Raw genomic sequence first — 17221 nt, forward strand, 5'->3', positions numbered from 1 at the left:
TCATTTCAAACTGGAACGGCTCAACGACCTTAAAATAAGTCCTGAAATCTTGAAACTGCTAGGAGAAAGCATAGGTAAAGCACTTGAAGATACAGGCAGAGACGAAGATTTTCTGGAAAGAGCTCTAATAGCATAGAAAACAATCCAAGAGCTGACAAAGGAGAATATACATGACCAAAAAAAGCTTCTGTCATGGTGAAGTGAGGGAGAAATAGCAGGACATGGTTAGACAGGAAAAGTGAAAGTGGCTTCTCTAAGATTGGTTTCTAGTTCCCAGAAGACATTGTGAGGAGTGTCCTGGTTCAGGGGCGTATCTGAAGGGGACCAATAGAGGAAGTGGGGAGGACTTCCGGCTCTAGGGCCCCACCCACCCCAAAGGAAGCAGTTTGCTTGTTTCAATAAAGCTGTTACTTTCACTTTCTCAGTGACTCGGTCTTCTGTCTTTCCCAGATATTCAACTTTGCCCACCCTATGGAATAAACGTGGGGACTCTCTCCCTCACTACCAGCACCTCTATTACAGAAGGCAACAATCACTAAAGTGAAGACGGTCTTCAGAATGCAGCAAAGTCTTTGCCAACTACAAATCAAACAAGGACCTAATACCCAAGATATATAAAGAACTATAAAGCTAAATACTAAAAGAACCTGGTGTGGTGATGCACACCTTTAATTCCAGGACTCAGAAGACCAAGGCAGGCAGATCTCTGAGTTCGAGGCCAGCCTGGACTACATCCTGAATTCCAGGACGGACAGAACTACATAGTGAGCCTCTGTCTCCAGAAAACAAAACCAAACCAAAATCCTTAAAGACCAAGAAAACAGGAAACACCAAAATCCAATCAATAAATGGGTTCATAAACTGAATAAACAGTTCTCAAAAGAAAAACTAAAACTGGCCAGTAAATATTTTTTAAAAGTGTTCAGCATTCATAGCCATTCAAAAAATACATTTTAAAACTAATTGACACTCTAACTTAGCCCAATCAGGATGGCTATCATCAAGAAAACAAACAATAGCAAATACGAGGATGTGGGGAAATAAAACCTTTACACACTGTTGGTAGTAGTGCAAACTAGCGTAGCACTATGGAAATCAGTATGGAGAATCTTCAAAACACTAAAACTAGACCTATCTCATGACCCAGGTATATACCCTAAGTCAACATACTATAGAATGTTGTAGACTATTATTTTAACTAGGCAAAAATGTGTTACATTTGTTTATGCTGCAGAATATTACTTTAATTGTGTAAAGTATGTTACTTTTGTTTATGCTGCATTTGTTTAATTATGGAAAGACATGTTACAGTTGTTTCACCTTGCCTGCTTAAGGCACCTGATTGGTCTAATAAAGAGCTGAATGGCCAATAGCTAGGCAGAGAAAGGATAGGTGGGGCTGGTGATCAGAGAGAATAAATAGGAGGAGAAATCTAGGTTCAAAAAGAAAAAAAAAGAATGAGAGAAGAAGAATGAGAGGAGAGAAAGAGGGGGACATGCCCAGGGCTAGAAGCCAGAGAGCCATCAGCCAACCAGACAGAGAGACAACAAGAAAGTATAAAAGGTAAAAAGCCCCAATGCAAAAGGTAGATAGAGAAACAGGTTCATTTAAGTTAAAAGAGCTGGCCAGAAAAGAGCTAAGCTAGGCTGAGCATTCAAAACTAATAAGTCTCTGTGTCATGATTTGGGAGTTGGTTGATGGCCCAAAAGAGAAAGCCTGCTACAACAGAGATACTTTCCCATTCAGTTTATTGCTGTACTGTTCTCGGTATCAAATACGTGGAACCATTCTAGATGTTTACCAAGAAATGGACAAAGAACATGTGGTACAGATACACAATGGAACTTTATTAAGGCATAAAGAAAAATGAAATCACAGCATTTGTGCGGAAATAATTGAAACTGGAAATGATTGCATTAAGCAAAACAAGGCAGACTCAGACAAATACCACATTTCCCTCATATGTGTTTATTCTAGACTCCGTGTGTGTGTGTGTGTGTGTGTGTGTGTGTGTGTGTGTGTGTGTGTAAATTTGTATGCGTGTAGCTCATGAAAGTAGAAAGGGGATCCTGAAAGGGGAAGAAGAAATCTTAGGAGAGGGAACAAAAAAAGTGATTATTGGAATATACATGATGAAAGTAGAAAGAGGGGCTATTTGGGGCAGAAAAGTAACCGACAAGAAGATGACAAGAGGGAGAATATGGTGTAGAGGGATAGGTTGCACCAAAAAACCCCAATGCCATCTATCTATGAAAATGCCATAATGAATTTCATTACTTTGTATTACTATTTAAAAATAAATTTTAAAAAGAGTTAATGACTACTTCAAACACAGACAAAAATAGAACATCACAGAGAATGATAAGTATCCATGGCAGATAATAAATCTGAAGCATTAGAGGCCCAAACATCAAGGTTCATTCAATAAATAGTTCCCAGCAATACTTGCTGTCTAGTAAGGATGCATCCAGTGTTGGGCCTTACTACCAATGCCCTATCCAGAATAAAAGCATTTGTCACATTTTTAGAAGCCACAATGGTCAATGCAGGTCTCACCAAGAAGCACTAGGACTTGAGGGAGCATGATGACTAGTGTTACTTGTCAATTTGAGAAAACTAAGCATTACTTTCTGGGCATGTCTGGAGGGGTTTATCTTGATTGTTTTCATTGAAGTGGGAAGACCCATCTACTATGGGTGGTACCATTCCCTGGCTGGGATCCTGAACTGTACAAATGGGGAGAGGGAGCTGAGCAGCATCATGCAGTCATAATTCTCTGTTTCCTGATTGTGGATATGCTATGACCAGTTGCTTCAGGCTCCTATGCTTTGACTTCTTCACCGTGAAGGACTGTATTATTGAACTGATCCAGAATAAAGTCTTTCTCCCTTAAATTGTTTTTGTCAGAATATTTTATCACAGCAACAAGAAAACAGTCTAATACAGGGAGGTAATGAAGGAAGATGTGCTGATATTCTGGAAACGAGTATTTAAAACAAAGGGAACAAGTTGAGCAAAGATGGTAGAGAGGGACATGGGTATTTTCAAAACAAGACAGCTAGCCTGCTGGAGTGGAGACAGCAAGGTGAAAGGAGCAGGAGAGGTAGCCAAGGATCAATTAAGAATGGAGGTAGAGGAAGAGGCAGGCAGATCTCTGTGAGTTCAAGGCCAGCCTGGTCTAGAAAGTTGAGTTCCAGGACAGCCAGGGCTGTTAGGGGACATCCAGGGCTGTTACACAGAGAAACCCTGTCTCAAAAACAAAACAAAAAGCCACAATTCTATTTAACTCTTGGGCATATACCTAAAGGATGCTCAATCATAACCACAAGGACACTTGCCCAACTATGTTCATAGCAGCATTATTTGTAATAGCCAGAACCTGGAAACAGCCTAGATGTCCCTCAACCGAAGAATGGATTAAGAAAATGTGGTACATATATACAATTGGAGTATTACTCAGCAGTGAAAAACAATAACATCATAAAATTGCAGGAAAATGGATGGACTAGAAAAAAAAATCATTCTGAGTGAGGTAACCCAGACCCAGAAAGATAAACACAGTATGTACTCACTTATAAGTGGACATTAGGAGTAAAGTACAGGATAACCAACCTACAATCCATAGCCCCAGAGAAGCTAGATCACAAAGAAGGCCCAAACAGGGATGCATGGATTTCCATGGGAAGGAGAAATAGAAGAAATCTCCTGGGTAAACTGGGGATGGGTGTAGCACAAATCTTAAAAGGTCTTATTAATAAAACCAAATCTGAGGCCAGATACTGGGGTGAGTGCTGGAAGATCAGAAAAGCAGAACAAGCCACAGCCACCTCACCTTGCCAATTCCTCACCTGATCCTGTTTCCTCAGACTGGAAGCTTTTGAGTCCTTATCCAGATGGATCTTAGCTGAACTGCTACTCAAAAGCCTAAAAGCTTAACCAGCCTAGTTCCTGGTTTTCACACCTTATATACCTTTCTGCTTTCTGTCATCACTTCCTGAGATTAAAGGCGTGAGTTACCATGCCTGGCTGTTTCCAGTGTGGCCTTGAACTCACAGAGATCCAGGTGGATCTCTGCCTCTGGAATACTAGGATTAAAGGCGTGTATGCCACCATTTTCTGGCCTCTATATCTAGTGGCTGTTCTGTTCTCTGACCCCAGATAAGTTTATTAGGGTATACAATATATTGGGGAACACAAAATCACCACAGGTGGGGTTGGAGAGGGATTAGGAATGGGAACTTGAGGGTGTGGGTTGAGTAGGCTGAGTGCAGGAGGTGGGCTGGGGATGGGATGGAGGGGGAGAGTAGAAAGAGACATCTTGATGGGGGGGCATTTTTGGGTTAGAGAGAAACCTAGTGCCAGTGAAACTCCCAGGAACCCACAAGGACGACCTAGGTCCGCCCCATGCAGGCTCCCTAGCTGTTGGTCTAGAGTCCATGAGCTTCGAGCTTGGGTCAGCTGTCTCTGTAGTTTTCCTGTCATGGTCTTGACCCCCTTGCTCATATAATCCCTCCTCCCTCTCTTCAGCTGGACTCCTGGAGCTCGGCCCAGTGCTTGGCTGTGGATCTCTGCATCTGCTTCTGTCAGTTACTGGATGAAGGGTCTATGATGACAATTAGGGTAGTCACTAATCTAATTATAGGAGAAGGCTAGTTCAAGCACCCTCTCCACTATTGCTAGGGGTCTTAGCTGGGGTCATCCTTGTAGATTCCTGGGGATTTCCCTGGCACCAGGTTTCTCCCGAACCCCATGATTGCTCCTTCTATCAAGATACCTCTTTCATTGCTCCCCCTCTGCGTCCCTTCCCCAACTCCGCCATCTTGATCCCTCATGTTTCCAGCTGCCATCTCTTCCCCTTTGCCCCTTCCCCCCGTCAGTTTACCCAGGAGATGACAAGACTCTCTTGATTCAAGATCCTTAGTACTTGGCCCAATACAGAACTTTTGGCTAAGTCATTGTGCTGACCTACAAGGGTGTGCATGGGGCTAGGGATGGGGATATGATGCAACCCCCACATTATTAGCAATCCTGACTCCAACCCAGACCAAAGCTAAGCCTCCATAACATCATGTAACTAATATATCAAACCTAGGGATTAACCCTATGCAACTGCTACTCCATCCCTCCACAGAAATTACTACATAGCCTTGAATGTCTCCCAGACCCATTCTAATAGTCCCGCTGGTGGATGGGTTTGCCTCGTACTTTCTTGACCCTTCCTATTCTGACTCAGCTTCTTCTCCCTGCCTTCCTATTTCTTGCCTGGCAGAAGCCACCACGGTGGCCGCCCTACCGGGCATGCTCAGTGCTCTGGCCTGGCCTGGACTCCCTGTCTAACAGTAACTCAGCCTGCAGAGCCGGGTCCCTTCAGTGCCCAGGTCCCTTTAAATCCATCCGCCTGGTTGCTAGGCAACAGTGCGGCCCGCGCTGGAGCTGCACTGCAGAGGCTCTACCCCGGGCCAGCCTGGCCGGTCGCGGTCGCGGTGGCTAGCACTGAACAAGGGGCTGCCGCCTGCCGGTGGTGGCTGGCTTCGGGGAAGAGCGGACAGGGCTCTCCAGACCGCACCCGCGCTTCCAGGTATGTCTGTGGAAGGGACATCACGGGCTCCCCTGGCGCGCCCCTCGTTACCCCCTGACTCGCCCAGTAAGAAGGCAGAAAACCAAGGAAGTCCCAGCAGCAGGTTTTTGTTGTTGTTGTTGTTTTTCTCTTGAGAGCCCCAGGCTGGAGCTGGCGAGTGTTTGAAAAGAAACAGGGCGTGGGAAAGGGGTTGTGGAAGGAGAAGTGGGGTCAAGCTTGTCCATTCACCCGCCCAATACAGGATCGGGACTGGGGAGGTGAAAAGTATCACCTGCAGTGGGGGGCTCTAGCAACATCTCGTTCCCAGCCACCTTCTTTTCCACAGAAGCAAGGATGGCAGGAGTTTCAGTTAACCATTCACAGAGAAAACAATCCCCAAACTATGCATACAAAGATACAGCTTTATAGTAAAAATGTGACTCCCATAGTAATAAAGTCAAAGCCTTGGCAACTCAGGTGACTCCGCATCTCTTCTTCAAGAAGGAATAATTTCACACTAATAACAAAGAGTTGGGGTTGATAGCCATACACAGTACCCAGTTTTCAATGGTACATTGTTTCTCTCACCATACTGACCAAACAATAGAAAAGAATCTATCCGAGGAAGTGGACACTTGACCCATATGTTAGGGCCCTGAAAGACGAAAGCACTTCTCTTTGTCACGTTTTTACAATTTAACTGTACTGTAAGGGAAGGAAGCCAGGACTAGGCTCCAGCCCTTTGCTAATGTGGCTCTTTATGATCAGCCAGCTTCTGTCTCCACCACTGGTGGCTCATTTGTTCAATACACACAAAGGGTAAAGAGATACTGTGTTGAATACAGTATCACCATGATTCTTGTCCTGCTTGACATGTGTATTGCCTGAGGAACAGTTGGGAAAATGTACTGAAAACTTAAAAAGAGAAATTGCTTCTGTCTGATGCCACATTGCAGATAGACCCATGGACATCCTAGGTGTAGCATGTGTGACATTAGTACACACTTCAGAGAGGAACATGAGTTTGAACATTCTTTAAATTTTATATTTCCTGATTACACTTAAGGGTTTGGGGGTTGACTGTTTTTTTCCAGCTCAAGTTGGAGGAGACCAGTGACATCCGGTCTAAAGACCTTGGACCTCAGGAAGGGTAAGTACAGTTGTTCTGGCTGTTATCTCATCCTGGGAGTTTAGAAGCCCAGAGTCTTGCCCAACATAAACCTTCAACTTTGTAACAGAATCATCAGTCTTCATTGTCAGTATGCTTTCAAGATGGCCTCATAAACATTCAAAAGAAAAGTGCCCTGAAGACTTTAGCTAAGCCAAATAAACTTCAAGGGAAAAATTAAAGCCCTTGCCCTAAAATGTCATCCAAAGCACTTTGTAAGCTAGAGAGGAGATTATGGATTTTCTTTTCTTCTTCTTAAAAAAACAAAAACCATTCAATTAAAATCAAGTGTTACCAGATACCAGTGTGACCATTACACTTGGCTCTGGCTCGGAATGCTCGGTCATGTTACCAGAAAAAGGAATATGACAGATTTGAAGTAGAAAAATGAATTTACTCATAGTTTTGGAGAGAAAAGTCTCAGCCTGTCCTACAGCCAGTGTTACAACTTCTAAACACCAGGAAATGCGCATATGTAGATTTAGCTGTAAGCCCCACTTCCTGGGATTGGGACAGAATCCTGGTGTTAGGGACCACAGTTCTTGAGGGGGGCCATTTGTTATTAACCAGCTGTGAAGTGGGTTCATCACCTCTGTTTTATCCCTTAAGACTGCCTCCCAGAAGGCAAGCCTTCATGGGTTCTGAAAGGCGAGCACTACCATAGCTCTTTGCCTGCCCCAACCTGCACTTAATCCTCTCCGGCTCCCCTCAGTTTGTCTAGTAAAACATAGTGATCCACTTGGGCTGCACACAGTTCCCTTGGTTCTTCATGTTGTTATTAAGTGGTTTTCTACAACTTAGTGAAAGAGGGTGGGAAACGAGAAGGTATCCTGGAGGAACCAGGTCAGAATTCTCTGTTTCCTGCCTGGAAGCAATGAAAACAGAAAAAAACGTTGCAATGCTTGCTTTCCCCCCCCCCCCCCCCCCCCTGAGACAAAGTCTCACTCTTTAGCCCTGACTGGCCTTAACTCCCTCTGTAGACCAGGCTGACTTCCAACTCACAGCGCTCCACCTGTCTCTGCCTCTTGAGTGCTGGGATTAAAGACATGTACTACCATGCCTAGCCGAGTAAGGTATTTTCTTTTCGTATTTTGGCTGAGCGTTTTTTTCTGAGGGTCAAAAGAGTGGAAACCACCAAGAATAAAGAGAGGGTGTTCTTTGGGCTACAGGGGCCCCTTTGTTTTCACTGAATGGTTCCTAAGGGATTACTGAAAGCCAGACTTTTTTAAAAAAAAAGATTTATGTATTTTATGTGTATGGGTATTTTGCCTGCGTGCACAGATATATGCACCACATGAATACCTAGTACAATGGATTCCCTGCAACTGGAGTTACAGACAGTTGTGAGCAGCTGCCATGTGGGTGTTGGACATTGAACCCAGGTCCTATAGAGGAGCAGCCAGTGCTCTTAACTGCTGAGCCATCTCTCCAGCCTGGAGAGCCAGTTGAGGGAAGTTGAATGGCTGAGTAGTGACTGATGTTGCTCAATATATGGGTGTGTGTGAGGGGGGTGAACTTTACCAACCATCACTCCAAGTTTACATAGCTTGAGAAGGAGGACTTTTGTGAGATGGGCAAAAGCCCCTGACATCCTCCCATAACTGCTTGCCAGTCACTGCCTACCTATGCCAGGACAAACCGCTGCACTTACAAACAGACCTATATTTATACAAAGAGAGTTCTGAAAATTTGAAACCATACTCTAATGTAAATGGAATAACACAACAGAGGGACAAAACCATATTGGGGTTGCATCAGGAACTTTCCCAAAGCATATGATTTCAAATACAAATATTTTAGAAAACAAATAATTAAGTTTCCTGTACACCTTAATGGAAGATCCCTCCCCAGGGCCTGACCTTGAACATGAAATAGAAGTGGTTTTATTGATTTCCTCTTTCCCAATAAACAGTAGCATATCATTTTCTGAAGCTGTATGAAGATAGATATACTTTCACCTAGTATTTTCAGTACAATGATAAAGCTGAGAGTCTTAATAAATAATCACTCTTGACTTTGTCCTCAACACTAATATTATGTTACATCACATTACATTATTAATTCACTCTCAATTTGTTTAATCAGTGATTCCAAACACTTTTTTGTAGCTTTTTTTTTTTTTTTGGTTTTTCAAGGCAGGGTTTCTCTGTGTAGCCCTGGCTGTTCTGCAACTTGCTCTGTAGCCCAGGCTGGCCTCGAACTCACAGATATCTGCCTGCCCCTGCCTCCCGAGTGCTGGGATTAAAGGTGTGTGACACCACCATTCTTGACTTCAAGTGATACTACTTTCAGCCTCTCTAGAAGCCTCTTCCTCCTCCTCCTCCTCCTCTTAGTTCACTGAAGATATCTTTGACACAAATCTTAAGCACAGAGGTTACCAGAAAGAGAGGTGCTCAGGAAACAAATAAGACACACCCCACATTCGTTTCTCAAGGAAGAGCTGCCATTAAGTAGCCAACCATTTTGAAAAAACATACAAAGCATGAGGCAAGCCATCTCTTACTGCCCCCAAATGCCCCCACGACTTTGCCACCACAAAATAGTTCCCAGAGGATAAGTGGTACTGTTTTCAGGTAGGACGCTATCAGAAGCCCATTATTAATTCATGCCAGACACAAGTGTAGCCAGAGTTGTATAACTAGCAGCAGCCCCAAGGCCTTCCAGGGAATAATTTTTGTAGACGACCTCTAATGTTATTTTTGTCATGACTTTATTTTTCTCCTGTCTGTGTTCTGACTGGATTCTTTGAATTTTTCATTTCTCTTGGGTCCTTCGAGGTTCAATGTATAGTGGAGTGGACACAAGAACAAATGTGCACACTGCCCAGCTGAAAGGGCATATTTGTGCTTTCAGTAACGGCTTCCCGAGTCTGCTGAGGCAAATTACCTAGTGAGGTTGATTGAGAACAAAATGGCTGCCCGGCCAAGGTGTGGGGGGATGTCATTATTTTTCAAGCATATTCCTGGTCCTTGCTCCCAGTCCTCATGCCATACTTGTCCTGCGGTGAAAGCAAACAGAGCTGAAGAAGGTGCTGTTGACAGATCTCAGGCCTCCTTGGAGCTTTGCCACGCTCTAACTAAATGTGGGAACAAGTCCTTCAAGGCTGTCTTGCCAGTGAAAGAGAAAAGGGAGCATCTGGGAGACCCCTTGACCCTGCCTGGGGAAGCCTGGGGAGAGGAATGCCGGGAGCCTTTCAGACATTTCTTTCTCTCTTCCCCTCCCCCCCCCCCGTCAGCTTTTCTCTCTCCTCCTGTGGCTCCTTAAAGGATCCCCTAAGCTCTGCAAACAATGGAATCTGTTCTTTCAGTCTGTGGAATGACACCTAGCGGATGAAGAAAGGGGGTTTTCAGAACAAGCACTGACCTGGGAGACAGGAGCTGTTTCGTTACTATAGCCTATGTGGCCTTGCTCAAGTCCCTCTCTTTCTCTGAGCCCAGTTGTTTAATCAATGGACTCTTCCAGCTTCTTGGAGAAAGGACTGGATTTCTAGGATTCATTGAAAAGCAAATCCTTTCAGACACTCAGGAAATTCTACAGAGGTGTGGGGAAGAAAGACAGGGTAAAAATGAGAAAGTATGTGTGTGCATGCATCTGAGGAGCAACATTAAAGTTATTTTTTGTAATTAATTGTTTTATTTTATGTGAATTTGTGTTTTGTTTGCATATAAGTCTGTGTGAGGGTGTCTGATCCCATGGAAGTGGAGTCACAGACAGCTGTGAGCTGCCACGTGGGTGCTGGGACTTGAATCCCCGGTCCTCTGGAAGAGCAGTCAGTACTCTTAACCACTGAGCCCAGCCCCCAAACATGAAAACTATTAATGGAGAGTTTTCTACATGAACTTCTTTCTCTCTGTACCCAGACCTCTGTCACTGATGTCCCCTCCTTGTATGTTCAGGTATAGATAGCATGGCCTCACCGTAACTGTGCGCAGTTTGTTTTACGGAATTCTCTGGTAAAGTTTTGATTTATGAAAAGATGTGGCACACAAGCTCACCCTGCCCTCTTTCCTCTAGCATCCACTCCTTTCCCTCGTGCTTGTTGTTGCTTTGACTCATTTGTGCTCATATTTGTGAAACGGAGAGAGACCAAGATTATGATTGATCATCATTCCATTCCAGGACAGGCATGTCACAGATGCTTCTGGAGTGTGACTGAAAGAATAAGAAAAGTCAGAAAAGACTATTTCTAGAGGAAGAACCATGATTCTGGCAAGTGTACACCATGCATTTCTTGTCTGGCTTTGTCACTACGGTCTGGGAATGGAACCCAGGATTTGTTACATACTAAATAAACACTCTGTCACTGAGCTACACTCCAGTCCTGATTAACTAAACTTTGTTTTGGCTTGTTTGTGTTTTGGATGGGGGATCTCATGAAAGTCAGGCTGATCTCAAACTCTGTGTGTAGCCAAGACTGGCCTTGAACTCCGAATCCTTGTGCCTGCACCTCCTCGGAATGCTGGAGCTATAAAGCAGGTGTTGCCTCCCACACCGGCAGGGATTGCCCTCCAGTATTTATAAACTTTGGATGCTGGTTGGGATTTTGTAGGCTATGTTTTCACCTAAAACTGATACTCAGAGTCTGTATATGAAAAACACTTTCGATAGCATTAATATTTTCAATTGTTGACATGGCAGCTCATTATAAAACTGCTCTCCGAACAGAGAGAATTCTGTACACTTGGCAAAGCCTAAGACTGGACTAGCAGGAATTCATAGGTCAAGGCAGAAGGGCATTTGGCAGAGTTAGTCATGAGGAAGTCTGCCTGGTACACTTTACCAGAAGCAGCTCATGTTTCATCAAGCCTTGAAGTTTCAGTCACTTTAAGGAATGAACAAACAGTAGTTTGATCCGAGAGAACTAGACACAGAGTAAGACACATTGAAGGAAAAGGTATTAACAATATTTGCCTAGTAATTCCAAAAGAACCTTTTGATTATTTTAAAGCAGTCTGTTTTCATGCACACAGTTGCCTTCCCATAGAACTGTCTACAAAGAATAACTAAATACATTCATTTACTGATTCCATTTTATGGAATGGAAGAATATTACAGGTTCAGGTGCTCGCAGAACTTAGCTACGTTAGCCCTTTCCATTTATACAAGAGGAAAAGAAGGTCCAAGTCACTCTGTTAGTTTGAGGAGAGATGGCCCTCAATTGTTCAGGCATCTCCAGTGCAAACCAGCATTCCTAGTTCTTTCTACGTCGTGGACAACTCATGGAGATGATTCAGCTTGGTTTTAAATTTTGTTTTTCAGGAAATCAAAGAGGTGCCCAACAAAATGGATGCTAGACGAAAGCACTGGAAAGACAATACGTTCACTCCTTTTTTAAATGAGCCCGATGTTCTAGAAGAGGCTGCTCCTCTTCAGTCTTTCTCTGAAGAAACACCTGCAGACAAATCCAGGAGGATGGGGAGAATTTTTAACTTTGCCAGTAGAAAGGTTCAAGAAGGGAACACATTTAAGAGCAAAGACTGTTGTTCCCTGATAGTGGAAAGAGAACAAGACCCCAATTTAGGAGAGAGAAGGATGAACGCGTCAAAGAACGTAGCAAACACAGAGTCTGCCTTCTTGGACTTGCTTAATTTGGGTGGTGCAACCAAGGAAAGTTCTCACAGAAGGGAGAGCGCCTCCGTGTGGAGTAGAAAGGAATTGCCGACTGCAGCACAAGGCACCGGGAAAAAATGGTCAGAAGAAATGCCACCAAAACTCCGTCTGCACCTCCTGAACGAAGAGCTGGGAGAACTTAACCTGAAATGCCGGGAGATCGAAGAGGACTTTGAAAACGCCGAAAAAGAACTTTTGAACTCTCGAAAGGAAGCCTCAACGAAATTTGTCAATCTTCAAGAACCAGGGACAGCTGCTTCAAAGAATGACCGGGAACTGCAAGCTTTAAAAAATGACCTGTCTGAAAAAGTGACAAACGTAAAAAACTTAACCGAAGAGCTCCAGCAAGCCAAAGAAGTCATGTACAGGTTGGATCTAGAGAACAGAAACTTGAAAGACACTGTCTTGAAACTGAAGCATCAAACTGAGCTCAGTACTGCGCTCCTCAGAGAAGAGATGAGATTGTTTTACGAGCTGGAAATGGAAAAGATCCGCTTAGAGCTGGGTGCCATCAAGAATGAGCTGAGGGCTGAGAAGACCCTGCGAGCAAAGAATAGCAGAACCCTGGAGTTGCTTGGAAGACAACTTGCTTCCGTGATAAGGTCATCGCATACTGCTGACCACTTTACTGGGAATGGTTTTTAAACTCAAGGGGGGAAAAAGCCTTTCACTGGGCAAGTCATTGAGCCAAGTCGATGTTTATTGTACTACCCATTTGTGTACTGCTAAAATGTGTTTGATAGCTTGCAATCTTTACGGTGAATCAGAATACCTACAGGTGAATCAAAATACCCACAGATCGTGCAGATGTTAACTTTGAAGCATCTGTTTTCTCTTTTTGATGAAGTCATTGTCAAGAATCTGAACTGATACTTCTAAAATCTCTTTTATATGGGTGCATATATAATATCACTAAAACAAAACAACAATAAAAAACCCAAACTGATTCACCAGATCACGGATGAATCCGAATCAGCAGCATTGTGTGATCTTGTTAGCCATGTCCTTGGCACATCAATGTTCTCCCATCCTTGGTAATCAATGCGAACAATAAAAATCTTGTTCACATGTATAAGCATAGAGTATGCCTGTGACTTTTGTAGTTGCCTGGTCAAACTCAGCAGGACAAAAATGTATCTATTTTCTTTGGGGTCTAACCTTGATTAGGTACATGGAAACATCTGGGGAACACAATCTCCCCTGCTGATTTCCCCCATGCTTTTTCCTTGGACTTGGACACAGTTCTCATAGACTACAGGATGATTTAGATCACTGTTCTGACCTTTGCTATAAGCAGGGCCTGTCAGCCATGGCTCTTGCATTTTCTTACGTTGGCCAGCAAGGGGCACTTTGTTTACACAGTTCTCCCAGAGTTCAGCCAGGGGAATTTTCCAAGTCCTTAACTGGCTTCTATCACTGAGCTAGGACTGCTGTGAAAGGTGTTGGATGTCATCTAGACAAACGTCTAGTGTGCTGGCTTGATTTAGGTCATCACCCACCCCTGTAAGGGGCCCAGAAAATGATAATTTGCTTTGTATTTACAAAGAGTGAAAATATGCTGCCTCTGTCCTTTGGTGGAAATGATGGCTCAATGATTCTCTGAATTGGTGGGTGTTGACCATCAAGACTTCTGGTAATCAGACACTTACTTGCATGGCATTTTTTGAGATTATAATATAACTACATCATTTCTTCCTACCCTTTCCTCCTTCTAAGCCCACTCACATGCCCTCCTTGTTCTCTCTCAAATTTACGGCCTCTTTTTTTTTATTGATTGTTGTTACATACCCATATGTGTATGCATATGCAGGTATATTCCTAAATATAACCTGGTTAGTCTGTATAATGCTACTTGGATGTATGTTTTCGGCACATTTGGTACTGGATAACCAGGTGGTGTGCTCTTCCCTGGGGAAGACTATTTCTCCCACTTTGAGCATCCCTTAGTTTGCTGTAGTTCTTTGTGTAGAGCTGAGGCCTCATGGGATTTCCCTAGTCCATTTTGGCATGTCTATTCCTGTTGTCCTTGTTCAGATCATGTTTAGGCAGTCATGTTGGTGAGACTTTATGGGTGTAGATTCTAACATTACTAGGAGACACAGTCTCACAGCAAACTCCCTAATCCTCTGGCTCTTACAGTTTTTTCTGTCCCCTCTTCCAAACTGTTTCCTGAGCCTTGTGTTCAGTCGTTGTTTTATAGATGTCTCCATTGGGACTGTGCTCCATAACTCTGCATTTTGATTGTGAGGAGCACACTTATCTGTGGATATAAGGACAAACATTTAGAGAGTAGTTAAGAGCTGTGCTGGTTTAGTAAAGGAGTGGTTGTAGGTTCTCTTCTAAGATCTGTGACTTCACTAGCCCTGGTATTTTTTAATGTGGTGTATATAAACAAGGGAATCACTAATTATTTTAATAATTTGATTTGTATGGGTGGTTTGCATGCACAAATATCTGAGCACCACATATGTAACTGGTGCCTATGAAGGCCAGAAGAAGGCCTCAAATCCCCTGGAACTGGATTATAGATAGGTATGAGCCACCATGTAGGTGCTGGGGACCAAACCCGGGTCCTCTGGAAGAGCAGCCAGTGCTTTTAACCTCAGAGCCATCTCTGTAGCCTCTTATTGGGGTATTTCTAAACCCAAATGAGTCAGATGAAATCACAGACTACGAAAGTGGGATCCAGTCAGAAAGGTGGGAAAACGCCCAAACTGGCAGTCAGGATACTCTGATTTCCCATTGACTATTAATTTTTTCTAGATCTAAAAGCCCTAACTTATAAAATGAGAGCTCAGATCTGTCATAAAGATGCTGTTCAGAGCTGACTGTGGTGGCATGGGCCTGTAGTTCCATCACTCCAGAAGCAAGAACAGAAGGATCACTGCAGCCTAGAGGTCCAAGGTCAGCCTGAGCATCACTTATGAAACGTTCTGTTCAGGTTTTAGGTAGCGACTTCAACTTAATGATTTTTATTTGGAAGTGTAACTAGCTGTACCCACGATGATGTGAAATTGCTGTGGCATCAGGCACATTCAACTCTAATATTTTGGGGCACCTGTACTTCACACCTGCCTTTCCAAGGAAGTGTATGGCAGGATCTTTACGTTATTTCAACATCTCCAAATATTATGCAGTAAATGTGTGGAACAAGTAAGGGTGGTTATTACTCCTTTCTCTTATTTTTTTTTATTCATTAAGACCAGAGAAGGTAATGAATGGAAGCAAACTAAACTGACTCAGGAGCTAGGCAAGGTTGCCTGGCCAGGGAAGACAGGATTCGATTGGAAGGTTAACGTTGGTGCTTTCTCACTTAGCCCTGATAAAGGGAATGCAGGCACTGGTAGCCTGCTTCAAAGCAAAGATGCTTGTGGCTTTAGCGGTCACTCTGACTTCCCACCAAGGGTCTACCCGCAGAAGGATACTAACTAGGAGTTCTCTGCCCTGTTTGAATCTATTTATTCTTCAACACACTCTTAAAAATTCTTCATTTGGGGGTTGGGGATTTAGCTCAGTGGTAGAGCGCTTGCCTAGCAAGTGCAAGGCTCTGGGTTCCGTCCTCAGCTCGGGGGTGGGGGTGGGGGGGGTGGGGTGGGGGTGGGGATTCTTCATTTCGCCGGGCGGTGGTGGCACACACCTTTAATCCAGCACTCAGGAGGCAGAGCCAGGTGGATCTCTGTGAGTTTGAGGCCAGCCTGGTCTACAGAGTGAGATCCAAGACAGGCTCAAAAAAAAAAATACCAAAAAAAAAAAAAACCACCCTTCATTTGTCTTTGCCCTATAAAGGTGCTCATTCCTTAATGATAGCATGCTGAGCTGTTACACTGTGCTATACCACCAAGCTCACCCACTCAATATAATTCTGTTTTTGTGTATGTGGTGCTGGGAATCAAATCTAAGGTCTTGTTTAGGCTAGGACAAGCACACTACCATTGAGTTATACTCCCACCGTTAATGTTTCTTTTCCTTCCTTCTTTCCTTTCCCTCCCTCTCATCCTTCCTTTCTTTCTTCCTCTCTCTCTCTCTCTCTCTCCTCTTCTTTCTTTCCTTCCTTCCTTCCTTCACTTCTTTTTTTAAGACAGGGCCTCAGTGTGTAGCCCTTGTTGACCTCCAACTCCATATTCTTCTCCCTTACTTTTCCAATTGCTAATCAAATATACAAGTATTTTTAACATGGGGATGGCACATTAGAGCACTCATCCCTTTAATTTGTTGAGTGAAGAATTTGAAATCAGCAATGGAACCACCAAGTCCTTAATTCTTCCCCACAAGAAACCTGTGTTGTCAGTATTATTGGAATGGGCTCCAGTTCTATAAAATTTTGCTGAGCCTTTATTATCATAGCTCATTACTAATTTTAGAAATATTTTAATTGTGTACGTGGTGTATGTGTGTGTGGGGGGGTACATACATGTGTGTGCACGCATGTGGAGGCCACAGGTCAACATTAGTTGTCTTCTATCATTCTCCACTTTATTTTTTTGAGACAGGGTCTCCCACTGAACCTGGCACTCACCAACGGACTAGACTGAATAGCCGCTGAGGCCCTGGCTTCCTCCCGTCTCTGCCTCTGAGTGCTGGGTTACAAGCATGCACCATCATGCCCAGCTTTTCGTTGGGCGCTGGGACTCCAAACTCGGGCCCTCCAACTTGGGCAGCAGATAGTCTACCCACTGAGCCTTTGCTGCAGTCCCCATATGTCATGTATTCTAATGCATGCTTAAAACAACACTTGACTTTCCTGAATTCAGGATACAACTTCAAACTAACGGTATGCCATGGTATAGCCGTCAGTACTTTTTCTCAGTCATTTTTGAAATAACGGTGTATCTTCCAATCAGTGTGGTTTCAGATATGATGAGACAGGAAATGTGCTAGACTGGGGA

The 17221-nt window shown here is 43.7% G+C and overlaps 1 protein-coding gene across 3 annotated transcripts; it reads left to right on the plus strand.

Moving 5' to 3' along the window:
* The first annotated feature begins 5328 nt into the window (after positions 1–5328).
* Ccdc160 (coiled-coil domain containing 160) lies at positions 5329–13410 on the plus strand. Of its 3 annotated transcripts, none has more exons than XR_008218530.1 (3): positions 5329–5578; positions 6652–6707; positions 10845–11977. XR_008218530.1 is itself a non-coding variant. In XM_052739562.1 (3 exons), the coding sequence occupies exon 3, from the start codon at positions 12009–12011 to the stop codon at positions 12978–12980; it is 972 nt and encodes a 323-aa protein (XP_052595522.1). In that variant the 5' UTR covers positions 5359–5578; positions 6652–6707; positions 11985–12008; the 3' UTR covers positions 12981–13410. The 3 variants fall into 3 exon arrangements, 2 of the variants coding, with proteins under 2 accessions (XP_052595531.1, XP_052595522.1); XM_052739562.1 differs by lacking the exon at positions 10845–11977 and adding an exon at positions 11985–13410 and having other exon boundaries at positions 5359–5578; XM_052739571.1 differs by lacking the exons at positions 6652–6707; positions 10845–11977 and adding an exon at positions 11985–13410 and having other exon boundaries at positions 5358–5578.
* Positions 13411–17221: the final 3811 nt, after the last annotated feature.

This window comes from Peromyscus californicus, unplaced genomic scaffold (assembly GCF_007827085.1).
Source record: "Peromyscus californicus insignis strain IS unplaced genomic scaffold, ASM782708v3 Scaffold_10__1_contigs__length_136768540, whole genome shotgun sequence".
Taxonomy (NCBI): Eukaryota; Metazoa; Chordata; class Mammalia; order Rodentia; family Cricetidae; genus Peromyscus; species Peromyscus californicus.